We start from the raw sequence: 27,151 nt of genomic DNA, 5'->3' as shown, positions 1-27,151 counted from the left end.
TCTTCCTAACAATCTTCCACTCATCCGTCATAACTACATCAAATGAGAAGGACTAAAAGAATGTGAATCAAAAGGAGGATGTTCACCAGAAGAAGGAAGAACAATGTTAATATGAGAGGGGGGTGAAGAACAAGTTTTATGGATTGATGGGAAATTGAACGATGACTTAGTGGAAGAATTAATTGGAGCAGTTGGGACACCAAGGGAAAACCTTTTTTAACCAAATAATCACAAATCAAATGGCCTTCTAGTCTACAGGAAAAAAAAAAAAAGCATTGGGCTTGTTCAAATAAACTATTGGCTATTCTATTTCAAAATCAAGACCATACAGTTTAATATTCTTTACCAAAGGTCTGTTTAAATCAACTTCCACACACACTCTCAGATGAACTTTGATTACTAAACTTATTTGAACTTGCTTTCACCAGATAACTTTACCAAGTTGAGCCACAATATCTTTAAGATATGGTCTAAAGGCTAAAATTAGAAATGGCAATTCCAACCACATGGGATTATAAACAAGAGGGTCCTTCCGGGTGAAAGCCGAATGTCCAAACTTGAAGATAGCAAATATTCTCACAAATAACCAATGTTCTATACTAAGAAACTACTTGAGAATGTTCAACATATTTAAAGATACAAGAAACATCTCCCTTACCTAACCCCCTTATAGTTTCAATCTCCCATCCCCTTTTTTCCAAATTCATTTTTCCTATTTATAAAATTCCAAATCAGTAGGGATTCCTCTTAGAAAAAATAAATTACAGTTTTGATTGATTTTCAGCAATGTGATCTACAACTTCGTCGGGCAATTAGAATTCTTAAAATTTTCCTTGTTCTTCGTTTGTGAGTTCCTAGCATTCTTCAACTTTCTTAATTTGAACAAGGGAGCTCTCTTCCTCAACAAGCTAGTATGTCATTCCTCCTTCCACCTTACAAACATTCTCCATGTTCGCCAAGTCTTTGTCTAATTTTGTTGTTGAACTTATTTTTGCAAGGCGTGCTTCAAATTTTAGTGGCATCTACAATTGTGGCTCTTTGTTCTCCTACCCATACTTTGTTGCCAAAACACTAGAAATTTTTGATGTTTGGAGTGAAATCATAAAAAAATAAGGAACAATGTCTTAGAATCAACAATAATTAATAGAAAAAGTACAAGTTCATTCCAAAATAGAAGGGATTCATTGTTGTTTCTGACTAGGGTTTCTTCTTTGCTCCTTCCAGAACAATCCACTCGCTACTTATTTTCAATATTATTCCTTATTGGATTCTTTGTCATGCTCTTACCTTTCAAACCACCTAGAACACTTGATTTGACTATGGTACCTTTCGGTATTGACATGGGACTACTTGAGAAGAGTTCATAGGCTTCCTTCATCTTGAGTTTTCTTTCCTCGTATTTCTTTTGAGATTGGGACAATAACATGCATGTTTTTGTGGCTCTATTTCATACTAAGGGGAGGAATGTTGTTTGTTGGGCTTGGACTAGCTTCAACATTCATTGTCATACATCTACCTTCACTGCAAGAGATTCTTCATTGAGGGGGGGCCTACATGATCTCTCTCTTTCTCTCTTATGGGAAGGATTTTTTTCCTCACATGGGATTTTGTACTTCTCATCTTTTACCCTCATTTAGGGGAGATTTTTTCCCACATGGTTTATCATCTTCTTTATGAATGCATTGTACTTGGGTACCTTAGTAGACTTTGATGTTGGGATCCACTTTTCTCCTCACATAAGCTAGGCTTAAGGGGGTGTTGGTGAGTTAATCCTAATTCTAGGTAGTTGCTTAGGTGGCTTGCCTATGTGGCATGGTTGGTAGGGTGGTAGGTAGAATATGTCTCCTATATATGCACCCCTTCCTACACATTTTAATTAGCTGACTCAATACATCAATCTTCATTTTGCTTTGCATTTCTCTCTTTTTTGTGTCATGGCTAATCTCTCAAACATTACTTTTACTTGTTCAATCATTTAGCTACAACTAAGTAAAAGACAAGTTGCAAAATTTTGGATTTCAATTTCATTAAACCCATTCCAATTTACACACATTTGAGCCAATCAATAGTAATGGAGCAATGACTTCTAAACCACTACTTGGATATCATTTATTTGAATTAGTTGTATGAAAAAAATTTATTACCTAAAAAGTATCCAAATAAATGCAAATTTAGACAAAATAATTATGAAATATATTAATAATAAAGACAAAATTGCATGTGCACTAATTATTCTTTTATCATGATTATCAAAAAAATTTCCTTCATTTAAATTACAAAATTTACACATTTGATATGCTTTTTTACTCTAATTTTTAGTTGTTATAAAATTATGCATGATTAATTAAAATTAAATAAGATTAATCAAGAGTAATAAATATGTATTTAACATTTAATAATGAAATGCAAAAAAAAAAAAAATTATATTAAATTTGTAGAATTCTTAGTATGATTCTTTTTAAAACAATTTATAAAATTATTTTCATCACCGTGATTATGAGTATGACACAATTTGTGTACAACCTTTAGGTAACTTTTGTTTTATCTTATTCTAAAAAAAACCCATTATATGTTATATAAAATTCTTATTAGAGTTCAACTACATTGATATACCATCAATTAAATTTTAATTTATTGTAAAAAATAATTTAAATAAATTTATAAAACTTTTGCCTTTTGTGATCGATTATAAACATGAAAAAAATTCATGACTAACTCTACCTAACTCATACTTAAATCACATGAATTTTTAACCCTATATAATTTTAATTTTAATAAACATAAACATAACAATTTAATATCATATCCACTTTAAATGTAACAATCACTTCTTACGTGTTGAGTAATAACTAAATGTTTGTCACTGCCACGTCTATCATCTTTGAGCAATCTATTGCAACTACTTTCGCTACCCCTGGCCCAATCGCTTCAAATGGCGATACGAGGACTTTGGGCTTGCCCTTAATGGCTCCTCTCCTGGCCTCTACCCCTCCACCCTCTCCTCAGGTTGTGGGTGGGTTGGTTGTTCCAGTTGATGGTGGTTTGACTAGGGTTTCTATTGTTGTTGGGGTCCCCCCTCTTGGACCTTTTTCCACACTTGGCGAGCAAAGCTTTGCCCATGTGGCCAGATCTACTGCTACTCATCCCCCCAAGGAGAAATCTCATCCTCTTCCTTATGCCAAGACTTCCCTTGTGGTGGTTTGTGGCCAAGATGTGGTAGAAAATACTAGTTTCTACCAACAATGTGGGTTGGCGTGTAGATTTATTGGGTTTTGGCCTTCTCTCCCTGACCTCTATCATTGGCTGAGTGATTCTTAGAAGCCTTTGGTTGCTGGTAGCATTGAGCTTTACCCTTGTGCTAAAGGTTTTTTCATTGCTTCCTTTACTTCTTATGATGATCGTGACTTGGTGTTGGGCAAGTTGTGGGCTTGGGGAGGTAACCCTCTTAGTGAACCACTCAATGTGTGTCTGGTATGGGTTAGCCTTCCCAATCTCCCCCTTCATTTTTGGGAGCATTCTTGTTACGAGGCCATTGGTAACTCTATAGGCCGATTCTTGAAGGTTGATGATTCCACGTCCTCCATGGGTCATTCTGCCTTTCCTTCCATTTTAATCGACATTGACATCTGTACGCCTCTCCCTGGGGATGTGGTTCTTATGATTGGGGATAGGCCATGGATTCAATCGTTGGATTATGAGGGCCTCCCCTTTCGCCATCGGAGATGCTTCTCAATGGGTCACTTAGGTTCAGATTATTCTCTCTCATGTCATTAAGGTGTTGTTACTTGGTGGAAAGACTCTATTGTTGATCATTTGACTGTCATGGCTTCTGCTTTTGATGATCCCGATGAATCCTCACATGTGGATGATGACTCCTCTCAAGATGAGGTTGTGCCTCTTACTGTCGTTGAGGCCTCTAATGGTCCCCTAGTTGCTACTGGTGTGGCCTCCTATGGCCTTGAGGCTTCTACTCCTGTTGCTCATGTTTTACAACAACAATATGCTCCTAGAGAGTCTTCTTCGGTTGTTGTTTACTAGTAATAGTCTACCCCAATTGCAGACAACAATGTTGAGGGGATCTCCCTACTTGATCCTTCTAATGATGTTATTGATAATAGTATTGCCTAGACAGTTGTTTGTTGCAGGAGGAAAGGTAAATCCCCCCCCCCTCCAAACTCCTTTGAGTCAAGTTTTGGGTGTTTCTCCCCTCTTGATTCATGTTTGGGGTTGTTGCTAGTTTGGTAGGCTTTTAATAGTGGCCTTCAACCTTGTTTTTAAAGGCTTGTCCGAACTAAGCTTGTCTAGGATCAGCACCCCTATTTTGTTGCCTTTCTTTTATACCACCTATGGTCTGCTTATATATAGAGCCAGGACCCTTGTTTTGTTGCTTATTTTAATCAAAAAGAAATGTAATAGTCACTAAATTGATCTCTTTTTGGTCTTGATTTAAAACTAAACTTTCTTATCATCTATATATAGAGCCAGGACCCTTGTTTTGTTGCTTATTTTAATCAAAAAGAAATGTAATAGTCACTAAATTGATCTCTTTTTGGTCTTGATTTAAAACTAAACTTTCTTATCATCTATAATTAATCATGTAATCAAATTAAAAATATTTTATGAAATTGCCTAGCAATGATATAAATGCATACAATTCAATTTACAACAAAGTTTATTTCTTAAATTTCTGCAACAATCAATGACTATCTTTTAATATATAGAAAAGGTATACCACAAATCTCTACACTAATCAACAGTTGTTTTCTAGCCTACACAAAAGATATACCAAAACACTAAATTATATAAATATACCAATCGAAATATATGACTTTCAAAGCTTTAAAAAAAATGGTTTTGAAGCAATCAACAAAATCAAATCATTATAAATAAATACAAATATTATCACTAGAAGATATGGGTATAGGAATTATTCTCTTTTCTATCTTAGAGTATCTTATTGATTAATTTGATAAACAAATAAATGAATATAGACAATTATAAAATGAAACTCTCCAAAAGAAGTAGAGTGAAAATAATGTAAACTCCACCAACCTATCTAGCTATGATTTGGTAACAAATGCATAATAGTATATTTAAAAAATCATAATTTTGAATTACAAGTTATTAGCTATATGGTTGCTTTGAATGATGAAATTGTTGTGTCTAAGCTCCAAAAGAAGGTTCTCGGTTGAAAAGTATCATTGCCATACAATTTTCTTTTGAACAATTTTTATAGATGTTTTCGAATAATTCAAAAACAACTTAGAGAAAAACAGGCAAAGATTACCCTTAAAAAAATTATTATCCATCATACCTCCTTCAAAAACTCAAAGGCGACATCCTTAAAGTGTGTATATATGGTAAAATTTATTGTTTGAGAACCAAAAAAAATATAACTAAAACTACAATAAAGCGAGTTTGGTGCTAGGATCTTGTTATACCCCTTCACTTCTTTCAATTTATTTTTTTATGGCTAGAATTGCAAGCTTCAAACAAATGTTTAATGAATATTCTTGGAGAGCCATATTTTGTTGCAACTTATCATTGGAAAGATTAGCATATAAGAACAAATTATAGATAGATAAGCAAAAAGAAAGATTAATTTTGTTTTTGTTTTTCAATTCTTTCTTAGATTTATCATTCAGATTGATATGACAAAATAATATTCCTTCTCATATAATATTGCTATCAGCATACCTTATAGCTTATGTCAAAAACATAAACCAAAGTTCAACTTAATTAAGGAACATGTCATATATTGATATTTGGATATGGTTGGATTAAAATTAGTTATCTATATGAATAAAATGCTAAATATTTAAATAGTTTGGACAAGTAATTAAATCGAAGCCGTAGCAAACAAACCCTTCATCACTTGGCAGTATTTAAATAATGAAATTGTAGAGAAAAACAAATTTTGAATTACAATTTATGAGTTATAAGGTTGCTTTGAATGGTGAAATTGTTGTGTTTGAGCTCTAAAACAAGGTTCCCAACTTAAAGTGTCATTTCCATACAATTTGCTTTTGAACAAATTTTGCAGTTGTTTCAAATAATTTAAAAACTACTCAAAAGAAATGGACAAAGATTACTCTTGAAAATCTCTTATCCACCATACCTCATTTAAAAACTCAAAGGCTACATCCTCAGAGCATGCATACACATGCATATAGTAAATTTATTGTTTGAGAACCATAAAAATATATAACTAAGAATACAATAAAGCGAGTATGGTGTTAAGTCTTCTTACACCCCTTCACTTCTTTCAATTTATTTTTAATAGCTAGGATTGGAAGCTTCAAAAAAATAATTAATAATTAATAGCTAGGATTGGAAGCTAAGCTTCAAACAAATAATTAATAGCTACGATTGGAAGCTTCAAACAAATAATTAATGAGTATCCTTGGAGAGCCATATTTTGTTGCTTGACTTATCAATCGAAAAGATTGAGATAAAGGAAAAAATTATAGATCACTAAACAAGAAATAAGATAATAAAAAAATTAGTATGTTATTCAAGATTTTCCTGGATATATTATTCAGATTGATATGACAACAGTCTTCTTCCTAATATTGCTATCAACATACCATATAGCTAATGTAAGAAACGTAAACCATAATTTTACTTAGTTAAGGAACATGTCGTGTTGATATTTGGATATAGTTGCATTAAAATTAGTTCTCTGTACGCTATATATTTAAATAGTTTTGACAGGTAATTGAATGGAAGCCATAGTAATTAAACCCTTGATCACTTGGCAGTATTTAACCAATGAGCTGCCTCTTCACTGCAATCTCTTTACTGCCAATTGCAGTTGTGCCAAGTGAAAACTAAGACATAATAAATATCCATGCACAACCAGACAGAGACCAGTCAATATGACAATAAATTGACATAAACCTAAATAATGGTTTGACTGGCATAGTGTGCATGTGGGTGCAACCTTCCAAATATAGGAAACGCTAGTAGAAAAATCCTCGAAGAATAGTAGATTCAACTATATCACCTAATCACACCATCCAACTCTTGTAGCGATAGGTCGCAGTGAGACAAGTTTGGTCTCGACATCTGCACATGGCAACAAATTTCGGTCTCAACTGACAACTCTAGTGATCTTCCAAATGAGACTGTCATTATTTGATTAATTCATTATTCTTTTCCATCTAATATTAATGGTATAATTTTTAATTATTTAATAAATTCATTGTTTTCTTTTCTATTATTAATTAAATAATTTTATTATTTGATTAATTCATCGATTCAATAATTTTGAAAAGTTAATTAATTTGCTAACACTTCTTTCAAAATTAAACAAATTTCAAATAATTTATTTAATATTCTCACTACAAATAAATAAAATAAATATCTTGTTCATTTCCTCTATACACTAACACCCTCTTTATCCTTCAACCTCATCAATCCATGCACTAATTATAGGTCGTACCATCTCTCAAATTTTCTCACCCATTCATCTTTCTAATTTATCTTCACCATTGATCAAATTGATCTCTTAACATGACAAGCACTAAATCTCATTCTCTTACCATTCTCTTACTCTAGTACTACTAAAACTGAATAAGATGAAAAACAATACAAAGAACATAAACCAAAAATCAGTAATGATTTAGTATCACACCTTCTGAAGCTACCTGTATCTCTAGAAGTTTTTTTCCGAGCTGTTTGTCTCCAAAAGTTTGTCTGTAGCTGCTTGTCTCCAAAAATTCTTCTGTACACTAGTCATGCAATTCGACCATATTTAAAGACATTTGGGGCAGCGATCAAGTGCAAAGAAATAAATATAGTGAAACTCTGCATTTATTCCAAAGACAGTGCAGATACACAACATATATAGAACTGAACTAATGTGGTAGAATCTATAACTACTGGTAGCCATAAAACATAAACATTCAATTACTTCCCATAGTTGTGGACTTCAGATTCATTCTGAAATCCTATGGTTTACCACAGATAATATCAAATCTCCACCTACATATTTGCCTTTTATCCACCACTAAAACTTGTGCCTCTATTGTAACCCAGCACAGCAAACAAGAGAGAAAAATTGGCAGCATTGAAAAATGTCTCAACATCCACTGACGACAGGTAGAGTGATGGTAGATGTCTGAAGCGGTGAACACAACTTAGCTTATCATATAGCATTTAATTGTCATCAAACAATGTTACACTGATATATAATAATAATGTCTTTTATAGTCCACGATGCCAGCCATCTATGTATGGGTCTACAGATGGGTTAGAGCAGTATGGGACTACCTCGTACTCCTTGCAGGAGGTACCTAACTGCACTAGAAACGAGGCATACATACCTTACCTCCTTGTGGGATTTGAACTTGTGACCTCTCTTTCAAGAGCACAAGGTATAAAATGATTATCCTATTTGAATTCCATTAAAGCAGAAATCAATCATTATAGTGTCCCCTTGAAAATTGCATTGAAGTGAAGATACAGAATGGAAGGTACATCGAAATGACATCTCCATGGATCATACTGTGGGGACTAACATTCACATCTAGCTTCCAGACAATCAGAATCTGTCTTCTCACGTTACCCTGCAAGTCTGTTGAACAGCCTGTTGAAAACATGTTTGCAATGGATTCAAATCTATCTACCGGCGGCTGTAACTGTATATCATTGTGAATCAGGTTTCTCGGTTAAAAATGGGCATAGAAAATTAGTTGTATACTGAAAAAGTCTTTTTTCACTATCAACCAATTTACTGTTAGATTTCTACATTTTAAAGTGACAAGTAAGAAACTCAGTTTTGCAATGGGAAGCTTAGACACCAAAGTTGTGAAAACTATGGTAGGGAAAACATCAAATGACAAACTGCTCTAGTGATGTTGCAGTCGCAACGATCATATATCTAGGCATGTATAACCACTGGTTCCAATCCCTCTCTTGCCCCCTGGTTGATAAAAGACGAGCATTTCTGTCTTTTATGTGCTCCTTGGTCAGATCATTTATATGCTAAGTTATTTCCCATTGGTTAAACACAAGGACCCTAAACGTTACCAGCAGGAAAGGGTGCCAAGATCCTTAATTGACAAAAAGCCTGATGGGCACCAAACTCATGTGTGTTGAGAAAGTGAGGGGTTGGACCTCCATGCACCCATCTGTCAAACACTACAAAAACAATGGGCACTCCAAATAGCAATAAGGCCTTGACTTTTGGAGGCTTTTGTTGTTCTCTCTGTTCTTGGAAAAGGGTGTACTCTCCTGTGGCACAAAATTATTTGTGAATATGATTCTCAAATCGTTGTGAACATAAGCTGAATAAGCAGAAGTTGGAAGAACAGATTCTTTGTCTGAGAGACCTCCTTGGAGTCAGTTTCCTTTTGTTATGTTCCTAGGCAATGGAACAAGGCTGCCAACTGTTTGGCTAAATGGGCTTCTGAGTGTCTAGATGGATGGAATATTTGGAGATGGAGTCAGTCACCCCCAAACTATGCTCAAATTCTTGATAAGATTGTTATGGATGACATGTTTGGTTAGGTGTGGCCCCTCCGGTGTGCCATTTAGCGGTGTGCCATTTGGCTGGTGTTTCTTGTTTTGCTATCTTTGCTGGCTTTATTGCCCTGTCTTGTACTGGTTCTGATGATTTAATAAATTTTTACACCTTTTTCAGAAAGAAAAAAAAAAAGTGCTTGATTTTTGCAAGCCAACTAAGATGATTATTGATAGTATGTGGGTCTGTTCTCGAACAGTGAGATGTCAACCAGATCCAACCTTCATGTTCCTCTCCCTGAAAAAGAATACTCCATGTGACCTCTAGGCTTGGGTGACAACCAAACAATACACCAATAAATTGCAAACATATTAATTTAAGAAAATATCACTGAAGTAATGCAGAACCAATCATACCTATAGACAGTACTCAATTGGGGAGGTTGAACAATCCTATTAATGCCTTGATAGGCGAGTCCCTTTTATGCGACCCCATTTTCCGATTTTGTCTTCTTAGTACTGATGGATAAGGTTTTTAATGTGAAAGAATACCAGGGTCGAAATAAAATTAGAATAAACACAAATTTTAAAATGGAAATAACTCATTTTTTTAGTAGAAGACCACCCTTAAACTGGCAAAGAAGTGGCACCCAATTGTATATGCCTAAAACAATCTTCAATGGCGCCTTCAATCATTCAACAGTATAACTCAAATTTCACAATTCAAAGCCAGGATTACAACACTTCCAACCAATAACTTATCTACGGAGCCTTAAACTGGCAAGAACATAGTGCCCAGTCGTAAATGTCTAAACCAAAGTGTTCAATGGGACCTTCAAATATCCCACACATGCAAAATGCTCAAGAGTTGGACAAAGCTGCAGTAAACTGGTCAGTCAACTGAATACTGCTAGAACTGTAACTACTACAGTCATCAACCACTGGGGTTAAACACTTATCTTGCAAAAAGAAAAGTACTGAGCAGGACACTCAAGAAACTTTCAGGAGGATATTCCTCATGCAGTCACATGTATAAAAATTGTTCACCACAAACAATACAAGAATTTTAAAGCTGTCAAACTTTGTAGGCAGTTTAGCTGTTAGTGCAGCAATCCATAAAGCTTCACAATATAAGCTTCAGAAGTTTTTACATTACCATTAATTCCTATTAGTCTCAATTCAGAAAGAAAGAAAAAAGTACATTGTACATTTCAACTTTACAAAAATAAATCAAACACAGCAGAAAGATAAATCATTGAAAAATTGTAGCATCGTCAACAAATGCCTTAAATAGTAGTGTGTTCAATATAGGCCTCAAGGAGTTTTCAGTATCAGTGGACTTCTCAACCAGATTCCCAAGATTTAACTTCTAGTAGTCATTCGCCATACAAGGCAAAGACTAAAATATGAATAAGTAACAAATGCTTCTTGAATTCATTTAAACGTATAGCAAGGCTCTCTTCAGTGAAACAAAATTTAACTCATCTGAAGAAAATAGGGCAAAAAAAGAACTAAACAAGAATGATTGATACTCCACAACCTCAAATGCTTGCTCAGAAAAATTCCTAATACCCAACAAAACAATATTTTGATACATACCCTAATCAAAAAACTAAGTTTAACTAGCCTCTGACAAAGGGTACTCAAAAACAACATCCTTTCCACAAAATTTTCTGTAAACCCCAGTAAAGGTTTCCAACTTGTATTCTGTGTTATTACGCTCCTTAGGATCCAGATAGACCTGAAAATAGGAAATCACACAGTTAGTCAAACAAAATACACAGATACAGCCTGCAATAAGTCCAAAGAACTTGATTTATAGGTTTATCGTATCGCCAATAGTCTTACCTTCATTATCTTGGAGCCATCAACACGGTATCTAACTCGCTTCCCAACAATCTCTGCAGGATAGACAACATCTTCCAAGGTGGCCTCATGGACAGAAGTCAATGTTCGACTACGGGGTCGAACTGCAGCTGAGCCTTTCTTCGGTGGCCTCAATATTCTCCTTGTGGCAATCATCACAACATCCTGTTTTTCAGCAAGAATAGACTTCCACATTATTACTGCACAATAATAAGAGGAAGCAATTTGAAAAAGAAAATACAGAGGGCTTGTCAAGCTGTTAACCTTTCCACTGAACTTCTTTTCCAACTCCCGCACAAGCCTCACATGAATCTTTCGAAAAGCCTTCCTCAAGCGGTATGGCACATGAATAACAATGGCCTTACGGTTGCCAGATATGTCAACTTGCCTGTACAAAACAAAAAAGATTTTGCACTGACAATTAAAATTTAAAATTTCTTCAACTTTCCTTAAATATTATTCTAGAATCTAGTAGTTGAAATCATCCAAGTAAAACTACAAGACATGTTAATAACCATCCATGGGTGTGACTTTTGGAGAGTAGTAAAGATTTGAGACATAATAAATTACAAATAGCATATGGAAATCCAACAACTGGTAGAAAACCAGCTTACTTGGCAGAGTTAATATACAAATCTTTAAGCTCACTCTTCAGCTCCTGATTGGTGTTCTCCAAATCAAATAGGGCCTACAGTATAAAGTGAAGGCTGGTTACAACAAACTGAAAGAAACGTAATACATATTGCATCAAAAATAACATATGCATAACAAGATTTGATCCTGACCTGTGCCACAGACTCCTCAAAGTCATCAGGCTCTGCACCCTTTTCCTTTTGAATTTTCCTCCTAGCAGTATACATGATTGCGGAAGCTTACCTGCAATCAAACAAAATAAAAGTTGGGAATCACACGCAAGTCTTGTATTCCCAATACAAATATAGCAAATATGAAGCTGTGCATAGTGCCGGCCAAAAAATTGTCAGTAATAAATAACCTTCAATTCAGAGTAGACAGAGAAAATAGGCCAACCCTATTGGTGAATTCATCTTTTTAAGTTTTGAAGAATGTTATATCAAACATTTTATTTCATTCATCATCTTGAGAGAAAATGCATATCTATGTCAGTGAATTTTCCGATTCAAAAGCAATTGAGTCATTTTAGCAATCTTGGATGTCACATTCCCTTCAACATGTTGAACATCATTTTGGCATCCAATAACAGTTCTTTAAAACTTGAATATAGAACATTTCTAAAATGCACAGATATGGCCGTCTCCTACTCTCAAACCTCAAAAAAGATCTTTTATTGTTAACTCTCACTAGAAAGCAGTTTTGGAGCTGCTCCTAAATTATTTGTGCATAGCATGCATACTTTGCTAAAATGTGTTGCAAAAAGCTTCTAATGCAGTGCAAAATGACCTAGGCATTCTGTAAGGCCAACTTATTATAAAGACACAAGAAAGGATCAAAGAAATCCACGATCTAAATGTTAAAGAAATGCAGAGGCTGGAGAAGAGAATGATTAGGCAACATAAAGTTTTTAAGATGGTGGAGCATCATGATAGTCATCTCATGGACATAATCAATTTTAAACCTCAGACTAAACCATAAAAAGCTGACTCTTGAGTGCATTATCCTCTAGGAATCAAGGGCTTTTCCTAACTGAAAAAGAAGTAACACTTGGCTACAAACACCTACCTTCCATATGTAGAAAGCTATATCTATTGATGCTAATTTTTCTCATATTCCAAATTATCTCCCCTCCATAGTGAAGAGATATTTCACGCATTGAATGCATGAAAGCTGTGAGGATTTTCTCAGCAATCCCCTGTGAATTTTATTAAATATTGGCTAAGGTGCCTCCAAGGCACTTAATTGGACTTCGAAAGTTTAGGCCACCTGGATTGCTTGTAAATAATTAGCAAGCAATCCTAATCCAACACATGGTTAATAACAACTAAACGAAAACAATCATGAAAGAAAAAAGGGATATTAAAACAGTACTTCAAGGATATAATTGATATATATTCAAATTCTTTTGAAAGCCTCCTCCAGTTCTCAGCTTTTACAAGGATTATCCCCAAAATTACAATTACTATACCCAAATTGATTTTTATGAAAATGCACGAATTCTCCTTAAATGAAATCAATTGTATTATAGGATGCAAATGCCAGCAATAGAGTTGTGTATGTCCTTATACACTAGATGACTGTTACTCCTGCCATGATCAGTGTAGCAGTTCGTGTGAGGGATTATCAAGAGCATAGCGGGGAATATGAGCAGTGGTAACAAGCAGTAGCCCACCAAATTGAGGCATTTGTAGAGGTTCATGTTTCTATTTCTTCAAGCCAACATGTTAGAGGAGGTCAAGCATATCCAGCCTAAAATTTCTCTGAGTTGGCGCTTCCCTGACTGCAGTAATCACACCCGCAAAGCCATGTGAATAATGAAGGGCCCTGACAGTACTGCATCTTCATTCAACTCAGTCTTCACCCTTATGGGGTTAGTATGCTCGTTGTTTTCTTGATTATTAGCTGGGTATTTACTACCAGTACCTATCTAGACCATGAAACTAAAACCCATATGTTAAAAACTCGATTATGAACATAAAGGTATCTATAAAATCCTCAGATTTAGCACATAATAAAACCCTGTACCCACTTACCTCCTACTCTTGCATTTTAATGAAAATTTGGACCATCCAAATGAAAGGGCTCAAAAAAAATCCTTGTTTCAGTACCAAACTTAGCAAACGATTCGGCCGACGAAATGACAAAGAATCCCGCCCTTTTCACATCAAACTATCTACCAAGGTCTCAAATCCAATACCCACTTCGTCAAACCCTGTACTTACTTCAAAAATACCTCCTGCTCTAACATTTCTAAATAAATTTATTATTACCAATATGAAAGAGGTAAAAACAAAAGAGATGTCTTGTTTCAGACCCATCATAGTATAGCATTTCCCGTGTGAGTGACGAAATGATGATCTTGAGGTTATTGGAAGGTAAACATTACTCCTAGATCATGGACTCCACGAAATTCATTGCTTGCAGAGATAGCAAACAATGTATCAAAGCAACAACACTAAGACATATATTATGAAGTGGAGAATGAGAAATTAAATTGAAATAAAACCAGAACCAATGCCCTAATTTGACAAATAACAACAAAATTGTTTAAAATGAAATAAGCACAACAAAAAAATGATCCCGCCGCATACAGAATCTAAAATATAAAACTCAACGAAACCATGGCAAATGACTTACCTCAAAATTCCGCACCTATTCGGTCGCGCTGTCAATGATGTCGATAAGGGAAAAATGATAGAGTTTGCAGAAAAAATTGCGAAATCCTTCCAGGCAAACCTGGGTTTAGGGCTACTGACATCCGGGTTTGTTTTTAGACGTGAGGTGAAAAATGATATTAGGGTTTGAGTTGCCTTTAAATTATGGTTAATAATTATCATGATTTTACACTTCTATTACTCTCTTAAGATTTATAATATATTAAAAAAATATTATTTTATAATAACTAGCACTTGCACTTTAACGAATTGCAATGGTTATGCTGATAATAAGATATACTTTGGGTAATATATTGGAGGATACAATTGAGTTAATCGTGAATGTGGGAAAAAATTAAATATGAATGGATGCAACTTATAATTTAAGCATCATTTTAGCTTGGTTTTGTATTTTGTATGTTCAACAACATTTAGAGAAATTATGCTTGTGTTGTAGTTTCACCTTGTTCTTGAAACATTGTTTGTTAGGTGACAACTATCATGAATTAGTCCCACAATGTTTGGCAATTGAATGTGATGTGTAGATAGGCTTGTCCATTATAGGCGGTAGTTGTGCGAGGTCACTAACCAAAATTATGGACACTCAATCACAAGATAGATGTTGATTGTGCGAAAACACCTAACGTAGTCTACTATCTATGTTTAGTTGTAGTTTTAGCCTTATGAAGCTCGTCTCATCAACAAGAATGTATCTTATGTGCTTCAATTCTTCGAGTGGAATGTTGTCAATGCTTGATGGGAATCCTTAGTGTTGAATGTATAGTTGATGCATGTATGTTGAATGCGAAAACTCCTGTAGGAGCTAGTGTGAACAAATGGAATATCTTCCATTTAAGAGGGTGTTGGAATGACACTGTATCTTTGCATTTTTTCCTATCTACTCCCACCCAACCCTTTTAAACCTAAATTAGAGTATGGAACCCAAACCTTTTTTTTAATATTGGAATCATAACCTTGACCCTAACTAAACTCTATTGCTTGTGATAATTGAACTCTAATCCTAACCCTAATTGAACCCTAACTGTAACTTTATTTGAACTCTAATCCTTAAATGAAATATAACCCTAAACCTAATTGAATCATAACTCCAATTGAACTCTAATCCTAACCTTAAACTTAATTGAACTCTAAACCTTAATTGAATCATAACTCTAATTGAAACCTAATCCTAACTCTAATTAAATGCTAACCCTAAAATTTTAAATTATAGCCCTAATTTCACCTTTATAATAATTAAACTCTAACACTATTATAACCATAACCTTAACCCTAATTAAATGCTAACACATCATAATTGAACTCTGACCTTAATAGTAAAGAAACCCTCTAACCTTAAGTGAACATGTACCCTACCTTAAGTCTAGCCATTAACATAATTAAACCCTATTTAAACTTGAGGCCTAATCATAACCTTAATTTTCCTCTAATCATAAATGAGCTCTAACTCTAATTTCACCTTGTAACAGAGGAAAATAGGAGTTCACAAGTTAGCTATGTAAACTAAGAATTGAACCTATTTTACGTGCATTACATTAAAAGGGAGAATGAACCCAATAGATTCAACCTCAATTCTACTAGGAAAAGGGTCAAATGCAGATTGAGTTTTGTTCCTTTTTTATTGAGTTGAAAATGCAATTGAAATGGATGTGTAGCATCGTAAATTGTAATCCTACACAATTTACACCACCTTTTGTATCCCTACTTTAGTGTGTCTCATCCTAGTTCTCCCCTAGGTCCATTTTGGCCCATTTTACTCAAAATCTGATGTCACCTAGTTGCATGATGGGTTGACCCCATCCTAGGACTGTGCCCTCCTGAACCCAACCTTGTTTGCCCTATTTTGGGAGGACAAGGGCACTTGGGGCGCCCCTGTCTAGGCCAAGGTGTTATGGGTGTCATGGTCCCCCTTAAATAGGCTCCAATTTAAATAGGACGGGGCACTTTCCCTCCTCGATGAATTTTGGTCCCTATGGCTCAATGTGACCATTTGAGGTCAACCTAATCGATAATTTACCTAGGGAACCCTATAAAGACATCATATCAATTCATGTTGATCTGAGAAGCATTATCATTACTTTCATACCATAACATTCTCAAGCATTCAAGGTAGCATTTCATCCCACCATATCCTTCAAGCATTATGGAGAAAATCACATCAACTTTCATGCAAGCATATGTTTGTATTTGATTCTTCTATGTTTTGTCATGTTATTACATCATTTGTGATCACATCTAAAGAGCATTGCATCATCAATCTTCAATCAACCATGCAGATCTAAGGGAATTGTCTTAGGAGCTACGAGCAACGTGGGAATCATTTATGCTAGATTATGTTTATTTTGTGAATTATGTTAATTTGATATCATGGAGGACCTTACGTTTGGTATCAAAGCTCTCGGTTCCGCACTTGGGCCTTGAGCTCACTATGCTTACTTGTGACACTTGACTACATAAACCCCAGTCAAATATTGTTTAGCACATATGGTGTAAGTGCTAGTTGTATGAGTCAATAGTTGCATCAATCAAGATCAACTATAATAGTGAGGAAAAGAGCCTCATAGTTATTCTTACACCTAACATGAAAGGGGAGTATGTCCCTTGCTTTAGAGTTTATAGAAGCAAAAATAATCTCTCTCAGGGCAACACCTCTGATGTATAAGTTTAATTTGGGTTTGTATGCATGTATGTGTACGATGTATAACTTCTTGGTTGCCCGTACTTATTTTTTAAGTTAAAAGCTTGATACAACTTTGATTTTTTGGGGTATGTACATGCATATCCAAAGAATTTTGATTGGAAAATGTGATCTATATTGTGTAAGTAATGCTACATGTGTGATGCTTGAAAGAAACTAAATTATATGATTTATGTTGCATAATTAATTGATGGTTATCTATGTATAGAATTGAATTCCTTAGGACATGCGTTTGGGCATGTTCTCTAACACATCTTGGATGTGGTATTCCAAGGTGTTGTGTAGCTTTTACTCCCTCAATGTGACTAGATTTAGTCACATAGTTATGTGAATTGTTTTCAAGTTTGACGATTCTTTCAATTATTGATGAAATTTTAAATTTTGCAAGGGCTAGCTTGAATCTTTTTGAGTCTTCTTATGACCGGATTAGTCACCAAATCTTTCCTCTATCTATTTTGTGGCACCTGTCATGCTTAAGTTATTGTTGAAATTGTTGGCATATTTATGATTTAGTGTTAAATTTGATGATTCTTCCTCTTGAGTTTGCTTTAATTCTCATGGTGGTTGTTGGTCCTCGCAATTGGAATAGTAATTGGGTTCTAAAACCTTAGCTCAGGGATTGGACATCCTTATTGAGTAGCTACCTTTCCTATGGAAAAGATTCATTTATTTAATCAACCAGGGACATGAACTTGAAATGGGTCGACACTGTATGTGCACTAAGCTCGAGTTGAAGCCATTCTTTCTTACTGTAGAAAAAGGAAAGTTTCTAAAAGAAATATGCAGAATCATAATGCTTAACAATTTATCTAAAGTCGCAATTGAAAGCAACTTAAGCCACTACTACTAATGACAATGCTCTGGTTAGCGGACAAGAACTACTATGTTTGCTTTGGTTGTAGGAACAAACATAGGAACTGTTTCCATTGGCTGCAGGAATAGTTGAACACCAAAACAACAACTATAACAAAATGTAAATTACATAACAAATACACATGAACTACTCACCAAGTGGGCCCCCTTGAGTGAGTATACCAAAACTCAGATAACAATTGATAGACTCATAATACCATCATCTTCATCTTATTCATTTCAAGCTAATTTCAATACACATAAGTTTGAAAACACCAAAATACTACTAACTCTATGGTCGCATTGTCTACCCCTGCGAGGAAGTAGAGACCTTTATTTATAATAAAAAATTGTAACAAACTTTCAATTGATCAGCCCACGTCCCAAAGGAATATGTGAGCAGGAATTATTACATAAAAAGAAGAAGTCAGTGCATAAATGTAGAACAAGCAACCGTCCTACTATTGAGAAAATATAGGGCAACCTCTTTTCCTAGATTTATGTTTCATCGGGAACAATCATGAATACTCCACTGATTGTCTTGTTGAGGAAGCGGTCAATTGGTTATGGACTCCTTCAATGCTGCTCCACTTTGACCAAGTCTGCATCCATCGACATGATGATGTGTCTCCTTAACTGCCAGCTTAGTCATCTTCTCATCTTGGTTGTTCCTACATCATAGCGTTAATGTCCACAAAAGCATGTGTATCCATTGATGCTAACATAACACAAATTAAACCATTAATTCAGATAACTTGCATAGTTTGATTGTATAAAGATCATCAAGTAACAACCTTAGGTCTAGGATAAATTAGATCTAATAATACCAAAAAGCCATCAACCAAGGAAGTTCTATGACCTAAACATTGTCCAAACATATGACCAAAGCAAGAGTTTTTATGATGGAGCCATTATTTTGGCTCATCATTGCCCCTTAACCTAGCTTCTTGTTGGTCCTCCAACAACAAGAAAGTTCCTAATTTTAGCATTAACTTTGAAATCCCCAGGGGTAACCTGTCCATTGCCTCCCGTAGCCAAGCTCCAATAGAATTTTTTTATCTTTTCCAACTGTGTCCATTTGGAGTGTTTTGTTTCTTCGTCATTAGGTGGATCATCATCTTTGCATCCCATTAATGGTCATAGAAGAATGGGTGGCTGAAAGCTAAGGGGCAACCAGTGTCTTCCTTTTGTTATGCCCAAATGTATATATTTGGGTGCCCACCTTATTGTTTCATGATAGTTTGGTAAAGAATATGGCTCAGACTGTTTCAATTCATCAAGTAGACTATTCCAACACTGCACTAAATGTCCAATTGCCACTTGACCCTCAATCATAGCCATCTACTCATAATCTTTGAATTATTCCTCTCTTAAAGGCAGAATGTTAGCTCCATAATTCAATTTATACATAATCTTCTACTAGCCATTATAAAGCCTCCTTGGATTCCTAGATTTAGCTCTCAATGCAAGTGGAAGGTAAAGTTCCTCCTTCCTGTGTACCCTAAACTGTTTTCCCCTAGCAATTTCATTCTGAATCCATGACATGAGAGCCCTTATTCGAATATCCCCAATGTAGAGAAAGGGATTCTGATCAATATCATTAGGGACAACATAATTATGTAAATAAAACTCACAAAGCAGATTTTTTATGGCTGTAGGAGATGTTTGATAAACATGGTAAAACTCCCGAGGTGTTTCTAAAGAAGGACTTAAGTCCCTGAAAATTCTCATCAATTGGAAACAAATATGTAGCTCTTTCAAATATAGGAAGTAGACTCGAGGTGGTGTCCTGCACTTCATTAGTTGCGGTATCATAGTGGCTATTGTTTCCACTTTGTTCTTTAGCTGAGCAATTTCCTCATCTTTTTCTTCAATCCCTTCTTTTGTTGATCAAAAATTTTATGCATTTGTTCTTTCTCTAACTCCCATTCCTTGTAGAAGGCAAGAGCAACAACATGACTAGTAAGAAAAGAGGGTGGACTATGAACTCTTGCTATAGGTTTCAACTTCTCAGCTCCACCTTCTATGTTAACATTTTTTTCTACAATAGAGGCCAAGTTGTCAAGCCCACCCAAGCTCACACCTTCCCGTGGCTTCACAGGCGAGGTAGGTAGAATAACATCTCGGTTAGGACTGCTTGGTTCTCGCTCTAGGGAGTCAATAGGATTACTGGCACTTGGCTTCGCTAATTGCTTTTTATTTTTAGCCTTCCCTTGGAGCCCATGGCTTGTTCTCAAAGGCATTTCTTTAATGCCTCCAGGAGGCTTTTCTGTTTCGAGCTCTTTAGGTGTTTCTGCAGCTCTTGCGGTGGCTACAGGAGAACTTTCTTCAACAATTTTTATTTTCTTTTTGACAAGAGAGGTTGGATCAATTCTTTTTCCTTTCTTCTTCTCCTCTTTGTGTCGCTTTGCCTCTCCTTACCCTTCTCCCTCCGCACAACGACCCTAGTTCTTATTCGGGTTTATGACGGGATCTGTGCCGAAGCTTCTGCTGACTCTGCCAAGGTTTCTTTTGGCAGGGATTCCTCTGCTGCAAGTTGTTCTTGAACTGGTGACATTCTAGAGGATGAGGGCTTAGTGGCAAGGGCAGGTCTTTCCAAATTTTTCCCTTCTTGAGATAGGGGTTGTTCTGTTGGACCCACATCATTAAACCTTCTAATCCTTACAAATTCATCCCATGTCATTTGGGAAAAATCTCTCAAGGACCTCTCTACCAATAATTTAATCAAACAATGGTGAGTAACAAAGTGAGGCCTACCTTTTTGTGTCTTCACTACACTAATGGAAATAAGTTTATACAACACATTTGGAACATTCATTCTCCTTCCATGATGCAGATGACTCGGGAGCTTAAAATGGTGGGAGTGCAGGCATGAGTACCTCCCTTCATGAGTCAAATACTTCATGATATATAATTCTACTTCTTTCCATTTAGGAGGAAGGGATTCTCTTCTGGTCCCCTGCTTATCTGTTACCAAAGGTGGGTCACTTGGTTGTGTGAATTTTGCCCTCGCACTTCGTGTGTCTTTTATTTCAGGGTATTTTTCTCCATCGATTGGCAACCCTGTTACTTCTACAATCTGCTCCTCCATTGCAATAACTCTCTGCCCTTTCACTTGAGCTTCCCCGTCAAAAAATGTGTGAGTGAATTCTCTTGCAATATCCTCATTAAACTCAGTTAACTTAAGAAAATAATCTATCCACCCACTATTGCGGAATTCAGGTTCACAAACCTGATCTTGCAGAAGGACATCATGCACTGTAGATTCATGGTGAACCGGTGGACCACCCATTGCCTCGTTGGAATTCACAACACATCGATGTAGAAATATGCTCAATTTCGCCTAAAACTCTGCAAATTATCAAAAGGAAATATACCCTATTTGCAAACAACCCTACTACAAATTGTTTTAAAATAACTCAAGGTATGCAAAAAAAATGGCGGCGATAGGAGGTATAACAGAGCACAAAATGTCACATCAAGTCGTAATAATTTTAAATTTAAACTTTTATGTGAGATGACATCTTCATTCAAGATCACATAAGAATAATTCACTATTGTACTCCCCCCCCCAACCTAAGGCTTAACAGGTGTCCACACATGCAGAGGGTGACTAAAAGATCAACTATGGAAATATCATTATGAGACAAAATATGTTTTAATAAATGCATGCAACAAAAATAAATACACATGAGTGTACCTGGTATTGTGCCATAATGACAACAGTTGGAGAAATCCATCGTGAATAAAGTCTAACCGAAATGTAGGGAAAGTGAGGTGGAGAAATGAATGGCAAAAATGGAATGATATGGAAGAGTGATGGGAGAGTATGAAAATGGAATATTTATTAGAGAAGAAGGGTACCTCCATAGGATATGAAAATATTTACTATTGAGTGAATGCAACAAGCAATTAGGAAGAAGGTGCGACTATAAGTCCCCCTACTTTTGGTGCAGGGATCTTGACAATTTCTCGAGTTATGAATTGTTGTAGGAATTCTACTTTGGAAATAGGCTTATGATAGAGTTGTAACCGATGTCCATTTATCAACAACTTAAATTTGACAAGATCAATAGTAGCCAACTATACTGCACCATTTGGAAATGTTTCAACCACTTCATAGGGCCCTAACCACCACATCTGCAGTTTCCCCAAATTATCTTTATACCTGGCGTCATATAGAAGGGCTCAGTCTCCTGGTTTTAATGCTTTATCTTTTATATATTTATCATGCCATTTCATGAGCTGATTTTGGATTGTTTCTGTGTGTTTCAGTGCAGACTTCCTGATTTCATCTAAGGCATTAAGTTGTAGGACTCTATCCCGTTGAGTTGCAAAGAGAGTCATATCTAATTCTATGGTTGTTTGAAGTGACTTATGCTCAAACTCCACAAGCATCATAGTCATTTTCCCATATACCATCTCAAAGGGTGTAAAGCCTGTAGTTGTCTTCCATGTAGTCCTACATGCCCAAACTGCTTATGACAACCTACTAGACCAATCCTTCAGATGGAGGGCTATTGTTTTGGTTAGTATAGACTCAATCTCTATGTTGGTGATTTCAGCTTGTCCATTTGCTTGAGGATGGTAGGGGCTTGACTTCCTATGCCTTGTATTATACTCGTTGACTAAAGCTATGATCAACGTGGAAGTAAATTATGTCCCTTGATCAGTCACAATCTCCCTTGGAACTCCATATCCTGTAAAGATTTCCTCATACAAAAATTTTGCTACCTTGTTATCTCTGACATGTTTGAATGCTTTCACCTCAACCCATTTTGTTATGTATAGTTATTACACACAAGGATGTATGATCTACCATTTGAGGGTGGATCAATAGGTCCTACAAAATCTAACCCCCATTTGTCAAATGGTGTAACAACCACCTATGGATGCAAAGGCATCTCACCCGATCTAGTGGGTCTGCCCATCCTCTGACATATGTCACATTTTCTGGTGTACCTAACTGCATCTTTATGAAAATTTGGCCAATAATAACCCATATTCAGGATCTTTATAGTTGTTCTCTTGGCAACAAAGTGTCCTCCACAAGGCTCATCATGACAGGCATGAAGAATGTCATAAGTTTCATCTTCCCAAACACACCTTCTCATAACTTGATCTGGTCCTGTATAGATAAGAAATTTGTTATCCATGAAAAATTGAAGCTCATCTCTACAAGTAACCTTCTTTCCTTGGGTAAGAAATGAGGAGGAACTTTGTTAGTTGCTAGGTAGTTAGCTATGTCAACATACCATGGAGTGTGTACATTGATTGAAAACAAATGCTCATTTGGAAAGGAATCATCAATACCTGCAAGATCATCCTTTGTTTGTAGTATAGACAGAAAATTTGCCACTACATTTGCTTTACCTGGATTGTCTATGATTGTAATATCAAACTCCTGCATGAGTAACAACCATCGTGCCAATCTGCCAAAAATGTAACTTTTATTCATAAGGTAGTTGATGGTTGCGTGATCTGTGTGCACAAATACATGGTAGCCAGTGATGTAGTGTTGGAACTTGTTGAGAGCATAGATAATAGCTAACATTTCCTTCTCTGTAACAGTATAGTTTAGCTCAAGTCCCTGCAAATTTTTGTTGATATAATAAATTGCATTCTCTAGAGTTCCTTGTTTCTGTTGCAAGATTGCTCCAATTGCAAAATCTGATGCATCGGTGTGAATGTGGAAAGGAAGAGACCAATCAGGTCCTTTGAGCACCGAAGATTGGGTTAAAGATTCTTTGAGTTTGGAAAATTCCTCTTCACATGTTGGTGTCCATTCAAACTCAACATCCTTTGTCAAGAGAGAATGCAAAGGGCCTTCCATCTTACTAAAGTCCTTTATAAATATTCTATAGTACCCTACATGGCCTAAGAAACTCCTAACATCCTTTTGTTTTGTAGGGGTAGAGAGGTTGATTATTACCTCAATCTTGGCAGGGTCGACTTGAATTCCTACTTGACAAATATGATGCCCTAACACTATCCCCTCCTGCATTATCATGAAGCATTTTTCACTATTTAGGGACAAACCGTGATCCTCACACCGCTGCAACACTTTGCCAAGATTGTGCAATGCTTCCTCAAAAGTAATTCCATAAGTAGTGAAGTCATCCATATAGATTTCCATGCAATCACGGGCAATATCTGAAAACATACTGAGGACCGCCCTCTGAAGGGTTGCAGGAGCATTACACAAACCAAATGGAAGAATGGAACATGCATACATTCCCCAAGGGAAGGTGAAGCTTGTCTTTTCATGATCTTTTGGAGCAGTTCTAATCTGATTATATTCACTAAAACCATCCAAAAATGAGAAGTATTGTTTTCCTGCTAAAGAATCCAGTACCTGGTCAATGAAAGGAAGTGGAAAATGGTCTTTTTTAGTAGCAGTTTTGAGCTCCCTATATTCCACACATACTCTCCATTTACCTCCTTTCTTAGGAACTATGACTAGAGGAGATACCCATAAACTGTCTAAAATAGGATAAATAAACCTTGCATTGAGTAACTGTTGTAATTCTTCCTTGACTATTTCCCTTAATTCAGGATTGATCCTTCATTGAGGTTGTCTAACTGGATTATAATCTTCTATGATATTAATCCTATGAGTGCATACTTTAAGATCTAATCCCTTCATATCATGATAATCCCATGCAAAAGCATGTTTATGGGTCTTGAGTAGTTACGTCAAAGACAATCTTTGATGTGTTGTTAGCTAACTATTGAAATTTAGATATCTTTCTGGAGCAACCTCTACTTGAGCAATTGACTGAATCTTAGACACTTTAGTTAAACAATAAGTTTGGATTTCCTGTGGCAACAAGGTGTGAAGTATATATGTGGCTACAAGAGAACACAAAAAACTGGTAGATGGAAGAAGAGTATGCAAAGGACAGAATGGTAGACCAAGTAACTACTGGGTTGAACCATAATATTTTTCCATGATGTTAGAAAGTACCTTATCATCCTCTTGGATTTCTATGAATGGTTCCTTGGCCAACATCATAAGCTATTTAACATAATCGAGTTCCTCTACTTCTTCTCCTACATCTGGCCACACTATTCACTCTTGATCAAGTTGAGGTTGTGCAAAAGAATAAAGTGCAAGTGTCTTAGTGGTGATACCATCTGAAATAGTCATATCCCCTGATCTACACCCAATGCATGCATCAACTGTAGCAAGCCAAGGCCTTCCCAAAATAATTGGATATCATTCTAATGTTGCTTTAGGAGAGAGTATCATAAAGTCAACTTGATATTCCCAAGAGTCTAAGGTGACAACAATATCTTTAACCATCCCATCGGGTCGGACAATAGAACTATTTGCAAGTTGCAGGACTGTTGGGGTGGACCTAAGACTAGTAATACTGAATTACTGCATGACATCCTTGGTCATAACATTTATAACTACTATATCTATCAGGGTATTCCTAATTTGAGTTCCATTGATGACCACTTTCACAAAAGGACTGTTAGGGTCAACATACTTAAGGAGAGTAACTTTTCCTAACATAATATCAGCCAATTGCCCCATTACATGGACTATTTGTGGATCCTTTTTCTTTTGTCCAAGTTTCTTTAGACATGCCTCCTCAATAGCTTTACCATACATGGGAATATCCTTAATATCTTGGAATAATGGAATATTTACACATATATGTTTTAACCGATCAATAAGATCAAAAGCTATATTGTCTTGTTGCCTAGTCACTTCTACCTACATTCATTGAGGAAATGGGGGTGTTCTAACAGGTGTACCTGAAGTTTCAGATCGAGGTACCTGTTTAGGATCTGTAGGCCAGTCAGGTATAGTATCTTATGCAATTTCTTCTAAAAATAATTCAGTTAGAACTGGAGGAGATGGAGTAGGTAAAGTTGTTCCTGACCGCAAGTGAATGAGAGAGTATGCAGGGTATTGATTAGGATCAGCTGAATAAACTTGCTACTATGATGGAGGTTTATTATTAGAATTTGGCATAGGCTGAGGTGTCAATTAAGTGGACTTAGGTGGAGTAGCCTTAGCAGCTAGTGGTATTAAGGTTGGTTGTTGGGACTGTTGTGGTGGCTGCAGGAAACCAGAGGGTTGATTTGGCCATTTCTAACCTCCTCTCCATTGAGGTGACTGTTGCGAGTTACTTTGCGATGGCTGCCAAGGACCCCAAGGTTGTGACCAATTCCCTTATGGTTGCTGCCACTGAAAGGAAGGATTTTGATAACTGAGCCAAGAATTTGGGGAATTATTCCAAGGCTAAGGTATATAGTTCCCAAATTTTTGGGAATATGGAGGTTGCCATTGATTTTTTTGTGCATAAGAATTCATATAAGGACCCCCCCAAAAAAATGGCTTGTGGCATACCTTGTCTTGGGGGCCATGGCATTCATTGTGCAACATAGAAGAGTTGCTCATTATCTCCATAAATTGGCTTGAAATCTAGAGGAGCTTGGTGACTGTCAATTTTATCAAAAAGCTTACATTTGTAGTCCTTTTTCTTTTGCCTATAATGAGGACAAAATTCAGCAAGCATTGCCTCTGCTCCCTCATGCTTCTTCTTTCTTGAAGTGTATCCAATTGAGTATCCATATTATTAATAATGTCCTCCTTGAAATCCTTTAGCAGACGAGTTATCTCCATCCTTGAAACTGTTGAAGAGGCCTTTGCTACTAAAGATCCAGGCCTATAGAATCTGCCTTTCTTGGCAGAAGCTCTGGAGTATTTTTGACAGATCTTCCTGATTTCATCCCATTGAGCTTGAGTAATATCTCCTCCTCCCATGAGATTGAGTGATTCAATACAGTCCTCATTGATTCCCCTTAGAAAAAATAATTTCAAGGATTCTTCACTCAAGGTACTATGCTTAGACTTCCCGATGCTGAACAAAAACCTCTCAAGATAATCTTCCAAACTCTCATCTTTTTTTGTGTCATGCGAAATATATCATCACCATGTCGATAAATT

The 27,151-nt window shown here is 36.1% G+C and overlaps 1 protein-coding gene across 1 annotated transcript; it reads right to left on the bottom strand.

Annotated features, from left to right (window-relative positions):
* Nucleotides 1–10,691: 10,691 nt before the first annotated feature.
* Nucleotides 10,692–14,792, bottom strand: LOC131033640 (small ribosomal subunit protein eS7). The gene is made up of 6 exons (XM_057964900.2): nt 14,602–14,792; nt 12,117–12,207; nt 11,946–12,019; nt 11,596–11,719; nt 11,314–11,496; nt 10,692–11,206 (listed from the first exon to the last, which is right to left on the bottom strand). Exons 2-6 carry the CDS (start codon nt 12,189–12,191, stop codon nt 11,084–11,086), a joined length of 579 nt encoding a protein of 192 aa, XP_057820883.1. The 5' UTR covers nt 12,192–12,207; nt 14,602–14,792; the 3' UTR covers nt 10,692–11,083.
* Between the last annotated feature and the right edge of the window lie 12,359 nt (nt 14,793–27,151).

This window comes from Cryptomeria japonica, chromosome 3 (assembly GCF_030272615.1).
Source record: "Cryptomeria japonica chromosome 3, Sugi_1.0, whole genome shotgun sequence".
NCBI classification, from domain to species: domain Eukaryota; kingdom Viridiplantae; phylum Streptophyta; class Pinopsida; order Cupressales; family Cupressaceae; genus Cryptomeria; species Cryptomeria japonica.
This window is presented reverse-complemented; position numbering and strand designations above follow the sequence as displayed.

Coding starts and splice junctions, on each gene's coding strand:
- LOC131033640 (XM_057964900.2), bottom strand. CDS start 12,191: ATGTATACTGCTAGGAGGAAAATTCAAAAGGAAAAGGGTGCAGAGCCT. Junction 12,020..12,116: donor TTGAGGAGTCTGTGGCACAG/GTCAGGATCAAA, acceptor TTTATACTGTAG/GCCCTATTTGATTTGGAGAA. Junction 11,207..11,313: donor ATGGCTCCAAGATAATGAAG/GTAAGACTATTG, acceptor TCCTATTTTCAG/GTCTATCTGGATCCTAAGGA.